General features: G+C 43.1%; 1 protein-coding gene across 10 annotated transcripts in view; it reads right to left on the bottom strand.

Moving 5' to 3' along the window:
- Positions 1-638: 638 nt before the first annotated feature.
- Positions 639-14,782, bottom strand: part of EDARADD (EDAR associated via death domain) — a 55,166-nt gene continuing 41,022 nt past the window's right edge. For all 10 annotated transcript variants that reach the window (XM_027094012.1, XM_027094015.1, XM_027094011.1 and 7 more), the window contains 2 exons: positions 13,843-13,888; positions 639-1,789 (listed from right to left, as the gene is read on the bottom strand). In XM_027094012.1, the coding sequence (XP_026949813.1) occupies positions 1,407-1,789; positions 13,843-13,888 (429 nt within the window). In that variant the 3' untranslated portion in view covers positions 639-1,406. The remainder of the gene's footprint in view (positions 1,790-13,842; positions 13,889-14,782) is intronic.

The raw sequence follows: 14,782 nt of genomic DNA, 5'->3' as shown, positions 1-14,782 counted from the left end.
AGTCAGGGATTTAAACAGAATCCTCCCAAATTGGACAAAGTGCCTTAATTTTCTAAACCTATAGCCAAAACCAAATCGCACTTCTATGAAATCGCCAAGTAAACCAAGGCTTCTCTCTCCCTCCCCCCGCCCACCCCCCAAACCTAGAAAATTCTCTCTAATAGCAAACGCTCCCATCCACACCACCTTCCACAGTAAACCATCAAACGAGAACAGGGGATAGTCTTTGGACCCAATTTTTCACTTGGTTTAAAATCCTTTGAAATTTAGGTTTTAATGCATAGCTTCCTTCCCAGTATCACCAGTAAAGATATCTCTTTCTTCGCTAAAGTGCTGTGTAGTATTATTGGGCCCTGTTTTAAGGTGGGGTAGTAGGTGCTAGACGGGGTTGCATTTCACCCACAGGCCAGGTAGTTTTTATTTCTTAACTGAGCTTTCTCTCAGGGGTGAAACACTCAGCCTGATATACAAGACATAAAAGTAAATATTAAATTAATTTTTAAAAAGCCAAGGGTACTGAAAGGGCCTTTTTTTTTTTTGCGGTACGCGGGCTTCTCACTGTTGTGGCCTCTCCCATTGCAGAGCACAGGCTCCAGATGCACAGGCTCAGCGGCCATGGCTCACGGGCCTAGCCGCTCCGCAGCATGTGGGATCCTCCCGGACCGGGGCACGAACCCATGTCCCCTTCATCGGCAGGCGGGCTCTCAACCACTGCGCCACCAGGGAAGCCCCGGGCCTACTCTTTGTCAACACCTTTCCCATGGTCCTTATTACCCTGCTAACTCCTGACTCTGTCCTCCCAATCACCATCGGTTTTTGCATTTCTTTCAAAAACACTCAAGCAAAGTCCTCTTTGATAGTGCACAGATTACACAAGTATTTGAATAAGAAAGCTGGCATGTGTCCTGAAGAGTATCACCACGCAATGCCAGCAGCCTGTGAATTCACCTAAGTACTTTACAACAAAAAGAGTAACAGACTAAAGGGAAACTTCTCTCTGTGGTTTCCTTCTAAGCTGTGGGAGTGTCATTAATCATAAAGGATCTTGTGGATGATGACTTTTAGTTCTGAGTTCAGTCTTCAGTTTTTAAGGGAGAGGATACTTTTATTTTCATCATGGCATGAATCCACTCTGACTGTAGCTTTGGCCCTGGTCCCTATAGGAGCCTACAACATATTTTTCCCAATTCCAGATTCAAATATTAAATAAAAACAGATGTGCAAAACTAAAGGAAAATCCGCCACCAAAAACATACCCTACCCTCCACAAAACCACCAGCTTTGGGGAAAACTAAGGTCTGCTGTCCCACGTCCTTCACCTAAACTTAAAAAAGAACAGATTCACATTGCCCCTTAACCTGTGCTCGGCTCAGGGTCCGAAGAGGCCGATGAGAAGGAGCTGAGGGCTAGAAGTTCCTGGGGTGCTCTCCACGCCCCCTCCTGGGCCATTCTTCGTCCACCCACCTGCGCAGGACCTTCTCCACATCGGCCCTGTGGTAGAGCCGGCAGAGCTCCATCAGCTGGCCCACCGTCCTCTGACTGTTCCGGAGTAAGAACTCCAGGGTGGGGCTCTGGGGCCGCTGCTCCAGGAAACACAGTTCATCGTAGGGCATGCCCCACTTGCTTGCGAAATTCCTCCAGTTTTTGACTGTTGGGTGACAGGGATCCAGCTTTATCCTGATCACGTCTAGTAAGTCCTGGTCATTGAGCAAGTCGCTGATGGTGGGGGCCAGGAGCAAGCAGGACGAACAGGTACAGTTTTCCGCGCAGGACGTGTCCTTGCTTATATCTGCGGGGACAAACGATACGGTCCACGTGTCAGCAAGAGGCCCAAGAGGCGCGCTCATCTCTTCCGTGCTCTACTTTCCCGCTGAAAGGTTCATAGCGTCAGTGTAAGTACAACAGCGCATCTTACAGATATTTCAGGACACTCATTTCTACATACTCACCAATAACGTGTTCTTCTTTATGGCCAAGGATGGCTGCTTTGCAGAAGCGGTGGCAAGATTTTATAAAGCCAGTTTTCCTTTCTTTCTGAGACTCTCTGTCACCCAGGCTGTGCATCTGTGAGACTGCTGGCCAGATGAGGGCCCCGAGGAGCAGGGCTTTCTCCGTGGGTAAACTGCCAGTCCAGGGCTGTCGGACTCTCCGCCCTCCCCCCTTCCAAGTTACAAGTCAGCCCCGACAGCTTCTTAATGCCAAGCACAGCATGTGAGGGTGTAAAGGACTGCACAATTCTTTAAAAGGTCTTTAAAAAAAAAAAAAAAAAAAATACACACACACCCCAAACTGGAATATCCACTCCATATGCGTATTTGAAAATTGAGTGATAATTGATAATGCCAGAAAACGTACTTTTTAGATTTATGGCCACCTTATCATGTCTTTGCCTTTATCTCTGGTTTTCTTCACCCATGGGGCTGCCTTTAAAGTGGAGCCAACACCCTGAGGTGCGCAGCAGGTGGGACGAGTGGGTGGCTTTGAGCTCAGCCTCAGCAAGAGCAGCCCCAGCACGGAGGAAGGACAACCTTCCCCATCGGTCATCTTTGGCCTCATGCAGTACCCGGCAGCGTGTTAGCAGGAGGGTGAAGTTAGTTAGGTAAGTCGTGAGTAGGTCAGAGGTCAGAGGTTAGCAGGTAAGAGGCAAACCAGTTCTAGTAAAATTGTAAGCAGGGTCTGTACAGCATGGCAACCCAAGCGACTTAAAATATGAAACAGCACTGGGTCTCCTGACCCCTCTGACCGGGGACATGAACAGCCAAAGGTGACACTAGAGATCACTGGCTTGGAAAATTCTGGGAGGTTATGATGACCTTTTCTACACTGAGCCGTGTGGACTTCCCAATTTAGGAAAGTAAAGAATTCAGAAAAAGGGCTCACTTTGGTGACTGTAAAATTGAGAACCAGCCATTCTGAGGCAAGCACACAGTAAAAGATGACAAGGGCCGTGAAAATTATGTTCGTTCTCTTTGGCCTACGAATGTAACTGCTGAGAATCCAGCCTAGGAGATCATCTAGAATATGTATATACGCGAACATTTTAATTAGTTTATTCATATTGTCCATTTTTTTCAAAAACAGTTTAAAAAGTCAGGGGACTAGTGGAATAAATTATTGTGCTACTTGATGGGATATTATTTAAGTAATTATGAAGACTACGTAGCAACCTAGAAAATGTCTGTGCTCTCACATTATGTGGAAAACGCAAGACGTGAGGAATTTATGTACTCATTACAACTATGGAAAAAGTCTCTGTTAATATTACTATGGAAGGAAATGTACAAAAATAATAATAGCTGTTGTGGTTAATGTGGTAGGATTCTGTTTCTATTTTCCAAACTTTCTCTAGTGGTGGTGTTATTTCTATGATAACTAAAACAATGTATTACATTAATAAATATAGTTTAGCACAGAGAAGGCTTAGCAGTGGAGTGACCCTCCTCTTTGCCAAGCTTCACTTACGCCTTTGAGCCCACCCCTTACTTCTTTCCCCATGATTTGTTTCACCAAACATCTCCTTTCCTTCCCCTCATCTCCAGCCACCCAACTCTACTGATTCTCTTTCCTTCATCTACAAATATGCACAGGGCTCCTCTATCATAAAAAATAAGAACCTCAAACTGCCCTCCTCTGGCTTCATAACTCACTGAAGTGACTTTCTCTTAACTCTAATTTACTGTTTTTATAAAATGTATCTATTTATTATTATTCTTTTGGCCACACCACAGGGCACGTGGGATCTTAGTTCCCTGAGCAGGGATCGAACCCGTGACCCCTGCAGTGGAAGCGTGGAGTCTTAACCACCCGCCAGGGAAGCCCCAATTTACTATTAAACTTCTAGAAGGAGAATTCAAAACCTGTTGCTTCCAATGCCTCATCATGTTCTTAATCTTCACCTTCTTTGGCTTTGAGCAGCATCTGACCCAGCCTAGTTCTTGCCAAACCCTGTAGAGACCGGACCCAGTTCCCTGCACCGCAACTGTGGGCCAGAGTCCAGTTCTGATGGGGTAGAAAAGTCCAGAGAAGCAGATCCCCACCTGCCTTTGAGGATCACCCAGACCTCCTGCTGCTGCTGACGCCCCCATCACACCAGCTCCCCTTGGATTTGGCTGCCTCTGGAACTGGGTCCAAGACTCTTTTGCCCCTTTGGACACTGTCTATTGCCCTGCAGGCTGTGTTCTCCCTGAAGGTTCCTTCTGAAAGCCAAGCCCCACATCCCCAGGCATATACCCTACCATGTCCTGGACACATCCCTTCTCTTGTCAGCCTGATATGCTAAGATCCCAGCCTGTCTCATTGCTGAGTCCTTGGGAGTTCCAAGGAAGCGCTCTAGCCCTGTTCTCAGCCCGAAGTTTTCCCCTTCCACATTCTCTCCCTTTGGTCACCCTCTCCACTCCCAACAACCTCTACAAAACTCTCCCACTAGAATAGAAGACCCTTTCTTTTTGCATCTGCAGGACCCAGTATAGCCCTCGGCATATAGTAAATGCTTAACCAACGTGGACTGAATGAGTGAATGAATAAATGAATGGTCAGCCCTGCCCACTCACTTGGGCTCCAGAACTGACTACTGGAAAGCTCCTCTTGATGTTCAGAAGACATCTCCAACTCAAAGGACCCGAACCAGTACTTAAATTTCTCCCGCTATGCACCCAAAGCACCTCAAGTCCCCTATTTACACTCGCAGTTCCCCAGCATCCTTACAGACTTCTTCTCTCTATCCAACCAGTTACCAGGGTCCCAGCCTTTCCTGGAAGCTCTCCACACCTCTCTTACCATTCCCCGTGAATTCCTTGAATATACAATCTGGGCTCCAGAGAAGGGGGACTACTCAGTTCCCTGAACAGACAACCTGTATTCTTCTTTTTTTCAAAGTTTAATTAAATGAAAACAACTCATATAAGCTCAAAGTAGAACATTTAAAAATTATATACAATTGTGAATTTTGTATACACTTGAACATTTAGGGTTTTCCCATATTTTCATGACTATGAGGAACAATTTGATGCAGATCCTTACATATAAAAATTTGGGGCACATCTTTAACCATCTCACCAGTAATGGGATTATTGGGCCAAAAGTTACGAGCATTTTTAGGCTATCAATGCATATACGCTAAATTGCTTTCCAGAAATAAATGCTGCACCAATTTATACTCCAAACAGAGTATAGTGATGGTACTTATCTCACTTCACTTTTATCAGCACCAAATATTACTTTAAAAAATCTTTGTCAGTTGCATAGGTGGAAATTAACAAAGATTTCCTCCATGCCTTTTCTGGTATTTTCTCTCTGATCAGTTATCGATCTCTCTTCTTTCTCTCTCCCTTTCACTGGACTTCCTCTAACTGGACTTCCCTTCAGCTACTGAACGTCATCCATTCTATAAAACCCACCTCAGGGCTTCCCTGCTGGCGCAGTTGTTAAAAATCCGCCTGCCAATGCAGGGGACACGGGTTTGAGCCCTGGTCCTGGAAAATCCCACATGCCGCGGAGCAACTAAGCCTGTGAGCCACAACTACTGAGCCTGCTGTCTAGAGTCCACAAGGCACAACTACTGAGCCCGCGAGCCACAACTACTGAAGCCCACGCACCTAGAGCCTGTGCTCCGCAACAAGAGAAGCCACTGTGATGAGAAGCCCGCGTTCCACAACAAAGAGTAGCCCCCGCTCACCGCAACTAGAGAAAGCCCACACGCAGCAACGAAGACCCAATGCAGCCAAAAATAAATAAATAAAACAAATTTATATATATTAAAAAAAACCCACCTCAGATACACCCTTCATGAAATCCCCCAGCTCCTGCCTAGAATGCTGTCTCACCCAGAATCCCATCATTTTGTTTGCCTCTCCTGACTCTGCCTTGCAGTGAGATATTCTGTATGGTTTTTGTTGTTGTTTTTATTCCTCATTTACCTTAAATGCCCTGAGAACAGATCCATATCCTTCTGCAGTATGTCCCACATCTTACAGTTCTAAAATGTTGAATTACATTTACATGTAATATAGTGAGAGTAATTCTTCAGCTTCATTAATAACGGTATACAAAGAAATAAGACTTTAGCTGCATGGTGGGACAGAAGTTTACTTATTAAAAAAAAAAAAGAACTATCTAATGGTGAAGGTGGTTTTGCAGTAAAAGGGGGAAACTGTGCAATTTTCTTTGCCCTTATTTAAAGGTAGGGTCAAAATAATATTCTGTCAAGTGGAAAAGAAAGCAGCTTACCAAAAGGTATGTATAATTCAGTTTTTGTAAAAATAAAATAATACAGTCATTTATATCCACATAAAGTATATGTTATGCACACATTCACGGGCATAGAAAAAATCTGGAAGTACATATAACAACAATGTTAACAATGGATATTTCCTAATTTTCTATAGTTACTATGTTTATTTGGCTACTTAAAAATATTTTTTAAATGTCACAGAAAAATAAAGTAGGATTTACACCTCTAAGTCCAGAATTAAATGTATTAGTGTCTGAAAGTCTGCTCTGTATTACCTCCATAAGACTCAGGGTTGGCAATGTTTTCTCCTTTAGTGTCAAGAAGAAGAATGAAAACACCATTAAGGGTTCTGTGAAGCTCCTCTAAGCCTTCTAGTGCGTAAGAAGCTTCTATTTCTTTGAACAACTACACAGACTACAAAATCATCAGTTTGTTTTAAAATACATGATGTGTCAAAAAGTCTATTGATGTTTTCCTTTTGTATTTTCAATGACACAAACGCTAAGCCATTTAGTGAACTGGAATCTACCGAAACTGCCAACAGTTGTGAATTTCAAGTTGCCTTTTAGAATCATAAACTATAATTAGCTCTCTGAGGACTTCAACAGAGAAATGTGTTTCTTTTCCCATGAAATACATTTTGTCCTGCCCTGCTATAAACACCTATCATGTAACAGTGCACATGAAAGGAAAGATTGGGTAATGCCTTGGGGAAGAAACAACTGTGGAGAGAGACAGACTCAGGACCAACGAAGTTTTCATCAGAAATGGGGGAAAATGGGATTATTATTTGATGCTTCTCAATAGCAAGCACAGGGTGGTTGTATGGCAGAAACTCAAAAACTGTTTAGTAAACGAATGAATGAGAACTGTGCTTTCTCCTCAGGAGACAAGGTAGGTTTCTTACAACTGTCTGATGAATTTTAGGACCTGAAAAGAGACTTACTAGTAAAGGGAACAGAACGTTGCTGATGTCGGCCGGCAGTTAACAGATATGGTGGAAAACAGAACAGAATTGGTCTTCAAATACAAAAAGACGGATTGATTCTAGATTTGGGGGAAGGAAAGGAGAGTGTTACTGAGAAAAGAGAAGTTAATTATGTATAAAAATTCACTTAGATTCTCTAACAAGTAGAGTCCTCACTTGTCATATTTTGACATGGGTATTTTCCACCGATGCAAAACAAGAATGTATTACACCATTAATTTATGATGACTTCTTATTGTAGCGGCCAAAACCCTGGAAGGACTTGCCCTCTGTAAGTTCAGTTTGAGTACTGGCTTAAACTAAGGAAGAATTTATCAGCGGAGAAAGGGCCAAATTTCTCAGCGATTTTCATCACCACAGTAACTGTCATTTATCAAATGCCTAACATATAACTAGCCCTGCACCGAGTCCTTTACACACATAATCCTGAAGCATCCGATTCTGCATGTGTATCAGATGGGGCCCATCAAACGCCGGTGCTCCAGCTTCCCAGAGCTTGACTGCTCATGGCACTTAACATCCATGGACTTTAGATTCCTCATCTATCAAATGGAGATGATAATAATCCCTATAGCTCATGAATTAAATGAGATAAACGGGGCTTCCCTGGTGGCGCAGTGGTTGAGAGTCCGCCTGCCGATGCAGGGGACATGGGTTCGTGCCCCGGTCCGGGAAGATCCCACATGCCACGGAGCGGCTGGGCCCGTGAGCCATGGCCGCTGAGCCTGCGCGTCCGGAGCCTGTGCTCCGCAACAGGAGAGGCCACAGCAGTGAGAGGCCCGCGTACCGCAAAAAAATAAATAAATAAAAATAAACAAATAAAATGAGATAAACGATGTGAAAGCATTTTTGTCAACTCTTATGTAAATGTTATTTAATGATGTTAGGTTTTACATTTATTTTTTTTTTAAGTAGACTGGAAAAAAAAGAATCCCCATGTCATCTGGCCTCCGTTGACACCTCCTAGCTCACCACCTTTTCTACTGCTCCTCACTGCCCACGCTTGTCCCTAGAATACTAAGCTCAATGCTGCCTCAGGACCTTTGCACCAGCTAGTTCTGTCCCCGGGAGTCCTCCTTCCTCAGATCTCCACATGGCTAGCTTCTTTGCATTATTTAGACCTTGGTGCACCTTCTTAGCTAAAGCAGTATCCTTTCCCTGCAGGCAAAACCCATTGTATTCATTTATTTTCCTCAAGGCATCTACCACCATATGAAATTACTTATTTGGGTTTATTGTCTGTCACTCCCAACTAGTATATAAGCTCCAAGAGGAAAGGGATGTAGATGTCTGATGTCACCACTTCATTACAGGCACAGAGTAGGCACTCAATAATGTCTGCTGAGTAAATCAAATGAATGAAGAATGGGACACAGAGAAACAGTCAAATTAGAAACCTCTGGGCAGCCTATGAAGAGCTATCTAGAGATTTTCAGAGGAACTGAAAGTTTTTTAGTGCTGAGTATATACAAGGCAGAAGAAAGATGACTGGTTGCTATGGAGACAGAGTACACTGAGTACCACAGAGGTTATCCCCATGAGCTTTAGAGACGTGCCGACCGTCAATACAATCGACACTGTGCAGGTGTGCAGCTTGGACAGGTTACTGAGCTTGCTAACGCCATGGCCTCCCTCTCCGAACAAGGAGAGCGATACCTATTTCATAAGGTTGTTGAGAGGATTAAATGATATCATCCCTTAAAGCCTCATCCTAGTGAGTGATAAGTACACAACGAAGAATTAGTAGCTGCGGGTAAGGAACCATAACCAACAGCCTTTTTTAAAGCAGTGGTTCTCAACCTTGGCCAAAAAATGGAACTCTCTGATCCCCCTTACCCTGCCCCTCCTGCAGAGATTTACAAAATCCTGATGTCTGGTGCCACCCACGAGGTCCTTATTTATTTGGTCTAGGGTGCAGGCAGGACATGGGAATTTTTTTTAAGCTCTCCTGACAATTCTGATGTGTAGTCAGGGTTGAAAACGTTGCCTTAAAGACATCTACAGAGTAAGTTCTTCGTCAGAAGGGCCTGCCAAGAGTAGATTTTGGAATGACAGCTACTTCTCTTTGAAAGATACCGTGTCTGCTTGGTGATTAGGCGTCTGTGGGTAGATAATACTTCCCTACGCTCACAAGCAGAAGAATGGATTTTCCTATGGGGCTTTTTTTGCCCCTCTCCCCTTATTCTTCATCCTCTCTCTCACACACACTTTACATCAAACCTTAAAGAAGAGTTCAGAAATCAAGCATGTTCATCAACAAGGTATGTCTATGTCATTTAAAGCAAAGTAAGAAACAGTTCGTGTCCAATGATGCAGTGTCTAACTCTCAAGTTTGAGGCTGGCAGGTTATAAAATGCTGGTCAATTAACTGTTAATTGGAACAAGATGCAGAATTCACAAGGGTCATGACTGGCTGAACCTAGAAAATGGCTTCAGTCAGGATGTCAGCAGTGGATCACAGATTGACTTAATGTACCTCCCTGCAGGGGAGGTGCCGTTTTATCTTGTATGTCCTGGCTTTTCAAGAGCTATTACCACACGGGTGTTTTCCTCCAAAGCGCTCAGTGCCACTGCTGGCTCTCAGATCGTTTATAATAATGCTCCTCATGATAACTAGGTCTTGAGTTAGCTCAAACAATTAAACAGTAAACATTTTATATTGGCAGCTTTGCAAACAGCAAGACATCGTGGTTCTAAAATAAAATAACTCTCTCTTAGGTGTCTATTAATTATGAGATTTGGAAAATACCAACAAGTGTCAAACTACAGTCAAATAATTCTCCAGTTATGTTTGTTAAGGGTGTCAAGGGTGTTAAGGGTGTCATGCTTTTTTCTGCGTGTGGTGTCCCATGTGGTTGGAGATAAATATATTTAAAATGCCAGTTTACGGCTTTGAGAAATCACGGGGGTGCCCACATACCACACGACTCATCAGAGGTAGTTATTTGATATGAGCTGGAAAATGATGGAGAATTATTTTTATCTACTAAGAAACTGACCCAAGGGCTTTTGGTGGGTGTTTGATCTCTTAACCAAAGGGAAAACCAATATGGTTTCATTCTCCCTCTCTGAAATACCCTTTTAAGAAGACATCAAGTTGCTAACATCCCTGGGGAGGCTAACTGACAAACTGGATGGAGCCCGGCTAGTAAACCACGCAGGACATTCTGTCATCAAACAAAACTGGAGTGTAGAAGGCACGTTTCAAAAAAAAGAAACACACATAAGAAAGGACCCAGGTTAAAATTCAACATAGAATTTTACATAAATTCCGAAATTATGTGACACAAGCATATTTACTAAGTGTCACTTTATGGACCTAATTTGAAAAAAATGAAAATCCTATTGTACATTCACTTCTACGGGGAAATTAGGTTTAGATTAGGCAAGTGCTGAATTATACAAGGGCGTCAGAAAAGTCAGTCTTGAAAAACAGGTAACTGTGGAGAATAGATGGGGAGGCGGGTCATGGTCCGGGTGATAAATACCGCCACCAAAAGGGAGAACAAGAAGAGGTTTTTAACTTTACTATTTGGGAGTTTTGTGGGGGTTTTTTGTTTGTTTTTATAACTGAGGCTTATTCCTTTCATGCCCAAATGTTTTCATTTTGAAAAATTGCCTGAAAACATTGTAAAACTTTAATGTCTCCTGGGGGCTTGCTTCTGTATTCAACGGTTCCACCCAGGGGGCTTTGCTTTTCTAGTAGTAGCTGATTCTGAATTGTACTCTTATTCTTTCCTTGATTACAAACTGTCATTTCTCACTCTGGTCAATTCCCTCCTTCTATCCTAGAGCCCTCCGTTCTGCCCATATTCCTTATTTTAACCAGATATAAACTGGATTGCAGGTAACTAAGGTTTTCAAATTGCAAGCATTAAATAAAAGCCAGGCTCTGAGTTAAGGCTTGACCAAGGGCCTGATGCAGCAGCAAGCTTCTGGGAAAGGTGTTTCAGCGGCTCAGAGGCTGACTCTGTGGGAGCTGGGGTGGACCTTTGTTCCAGATGGAGACTCTGAGCTGGAAGCCTGACCTTCACCCCCATGTGTGACACTCAGGTATTCAACACGTGTGCTACACAGGCGATGCGTCTGACCAATAGAGAGGCAGCCTGGTCTGGTGGGGACGCGAGTGTTGGGTCTGGCCTGGGGCTTGACTCCCACTTAGGACCTATGTGATGGGCACCAGCCACGGAACCCAGGGCTACTTCTGTTGCATCCACCTGGTGAAGAAAATAACTGGACCCACAGAGTTGTCATGAATGCTTTTTTTTCTGAGTATATCTCTAAAAGTGCTTGAAGGGGGCCTGGTACATGGCAAATGCTATATTAGTGTAAGTAAAACAATAAGATAAATCTTACTTAGGTGGCTACTCTCATTCAAAGAGGAAATATAGGGATCTGCTTTTGCCCTTTCTTCCAAGAGCAAAGCCAATAAGTCAATGTCTCTCATTTGCTTGTTTATGGGAAAAAAACCCCAAACCCAACCAAACACCTGTACACTCCTCTGGGCAAAGCACCGTGCTGGGTGGTACAGCTGTTGATTTCAGCAGTACAATTTCTGCTCTCAGTAATACTTGCTATCACTGTGAAAAGTTTATTCTCTTTGAAAATCTTCCATGTCATTTTTTTTTTTTTTGCAGGCCTCTCGCTGCTGTGGCCTCTCCCACCGCGGATCACAGGCCCTGGACACGCAGGCCCAGCGGCCATGGCCCACGGGCCCAGCTGCTCCGCGGCACGTGGGATCCTCCTGGACCAGGGCACGAACCCGTGTTCCCTGCATCGGCAGGCGGACTCCCAACCACTGCGCCACCAGGGAAGCCCCTTCCATGTCATTTTGACACAGGTAAAAACTTTTAGAGACAACCCGAAATTTGAGTACTCTATCAATGACCTTAACACATAAGAGTCTTTGAACGGTTTATAGATATTCCTAAGCAACTTACTTGATTCATTCTCATTTTAGCTGACGTTTCACATTAGAGTGCAGGGTGTTAGTCTTTAAAAAGTTTAAATGTAGATTTTTTTTAATTAGAAAAGAAATATGTGCTTGTCACGGAAAATCTAAACACTCAGGTGAACATATGGAAAAAAAATTTCATGTTCTCATCACCCAGGCCCATCACAGTTAGGCTTTTAGAGATTTCCTTGGTTATTTTACCACGTACTGTACGTATCTGCCTACACTGGATCATTTGTTATATATACATTTGTATATACAGATTAAAGTTCTGGGGGTAGATTTTTCTGATACCCACTCATGTTAGAAATTTTTAAAATATAGGATAGTGAAAAGAGTACTAAAATTGCCTCTGCCTGGATGCAAAGATGCTTTCCCCTCGTCTACCTCACTCAGCTAGGTGCTTCTAATTTGAGCCTGTGTCTGCTGCAGTATTTGTGAAAGAGGGAAAATTAGCCCGTGGCCTTAGCCTCTAGTAGGGACGGATTCTGGTCCAAAGAAGGTGAGTTCCACTGGGTGCCTGGATGGGACCCCAGACATTGGGCCTGTCCCATGAAACCTGGTGGGTAAGCGCCACCGGAAGTTCTCCTGGCCCAATTTCTCCTGGATTTCTCTAATCACAGAAGGACAGTAGCTGAACTGGAACCAGAATCCCAAATACTGTCTTCCAGAACTATACCTTTGTCATTTGGCCTCCTTAGAGAGCCTGGCACACGGGGTTCTTTAAGAAATAAAAATCTGTTGCATGACAAAAAACCACCTGGAATCTCACCAACCAGAGATAAAACTGCTGCTAACATCATGTTTCTAAGGAAAAGAAATTGATTATGCACCACAAGTTCTGATTTTCAGCATTGTTACCTGGGCACAGCCTGGGATTGATGACAGATTATCCTAAGGCTTTTATGAGCCACCAACCTTTCCATAAAAAAGAAACAAACCAACCCCTGATGAATCAGGCCGTTCAATATGTGTTTTGAAAGATATTTTAAAATGTTGGTGAGGGTTTTTTTTTCCTAATTATTATTTTGGTAGATTATTTTAATACTCACTCCATATTTTCCCCATGATTAATTAATGAGGAATCTAAACATTGCCAAAGTTTCTGTCTTACAATAAAGAATAAAAAAGGCAGCGGGGGATGAGGCAGGGAAGACGAACTTTAAATGTTTCTTGGTTAAACACACTAGAAGCAGAAAACGGTGGGCACCAGCACATGGTCTAACGTCAGGAGGGGTCCCTTTGGCTCCCTAAGTGCCAGAGGAGGGAAGCGGGCAGCAGGCGGCTGAGCAGCCCTTCCCACGCTGACTCGGTGTGCCTACATCCCATTGTTCGCTTGCACCTGGCAAAGTTCTCCGCCAACACTGTGGCTTCCAGAACTCAGAGGGAGGGAGGGTCAGTTCGACCCTCACCTGATCCTAAACCCGTCCACTTGAGAAGCCTGCTGTACCCCGCCCAAGCGAAGGAGGGTTAACACTGAGAAAATACTCTCTGAAGGCTTTTGTGAAATTCTGTAAGATTTCTTTGCACTTCACTGTGGTGTGTGGTTGGAAAGTTTCTCTAGTGTGTGATACAGATTTTGAAAGTTGATGATAAACATCTCAAATGGTCTTGAATTTAGCCACACTAGCTATCACTGAAGCCCAGATACCTTTAGAGTTAATCATTTACCTGAAAGGGGATCTCCAGTACTGTCTGGAAAGCCATTTTCTTCTCCCTTAAAAAACAAAAAGCAATCTTCGTTAAAACCATACCCATACATGATTGGAGATGCTATCAATTTTCCAATTTAGTTAAATTTCCACCAAAAACTGTGGGTGGGGGAAGGAGAATGGATCTTAAAAATGGTATTTTAATGGGTAGTAAGGCAGACAGAGAAAGACAAATATCATATGGTATCACTTATACGTGGAATCTAAAAAAATGGTACAAATGAAGTTATTTACAAAACAGAAATAGAGTCACAGATGTAGAAAACAAACTTATGTTTACTGGGGGGAAAGCAGTGGGAGGGACAAATTAGGAGATTAGGATTGACATATACACATTACTATATATAAAATAGGTAACTAATAGGACCTATTTTATAGCACAGGGAACTCTACTCAATACTCTGTAATTACCTGTATGGGGAAAGAATCTTAAAAAGAGTGGATATATGTATAACAGATTCACTTTGCTGTACACTTGAAACTAATACAACATTGTAAATCAACCATACTCCAATAAAAACATTTTTAAAATGAGTAGTGAACGATGTGTCTCTCCCTAGAATATAAGCTCCTGGAGGGCAGGGGCCCTTGCCTATTTGCTCTCCATGCTGGATCCTCAGTGGCCAGAACAATGCCCAGCACACAGGAGACACTCAACACACATTTGTTAAATGAATGACTGTCCTTATTTTAAAAAAAAGTATAAGTGCACGTAACAACATGCTACTGTTTTGTTTCTTTTTTAAATTTCACATTATGGACTATTCCCCTTATTTTATTTCCTATTTACTTTTTGTTGGGCTTGTTGTTTGTCAGTCCAGGTTATAATTCTTTCCTGTATCTATTACACTTTTTAAGTGCATATTACAAAGCAGCAAAGAGAAACTGTTAAAAAGCAG

Source organism: Aethalodelphis obliquidens, unplaced genomic scaffold, assembly GCF_003676395.1.
Source record: "Aethalodelphis obliquidens isolate GAN/ISIS:26980383/991018 unplaced genomic scaffold, ASM367639v1 scaffold87, whole genome shotgun sequence".
NCBI lineage: Eukaryota > Metazoa > Chordata > Mammalia > Artiodactyla > Delphinidae > Aethalodelphis > Aethalodelphis obliquidens.
Note: the sequence above shows the minus strand (reverse complement) of the source record. Positions and strands in the feature narration are given on the sequence as shown.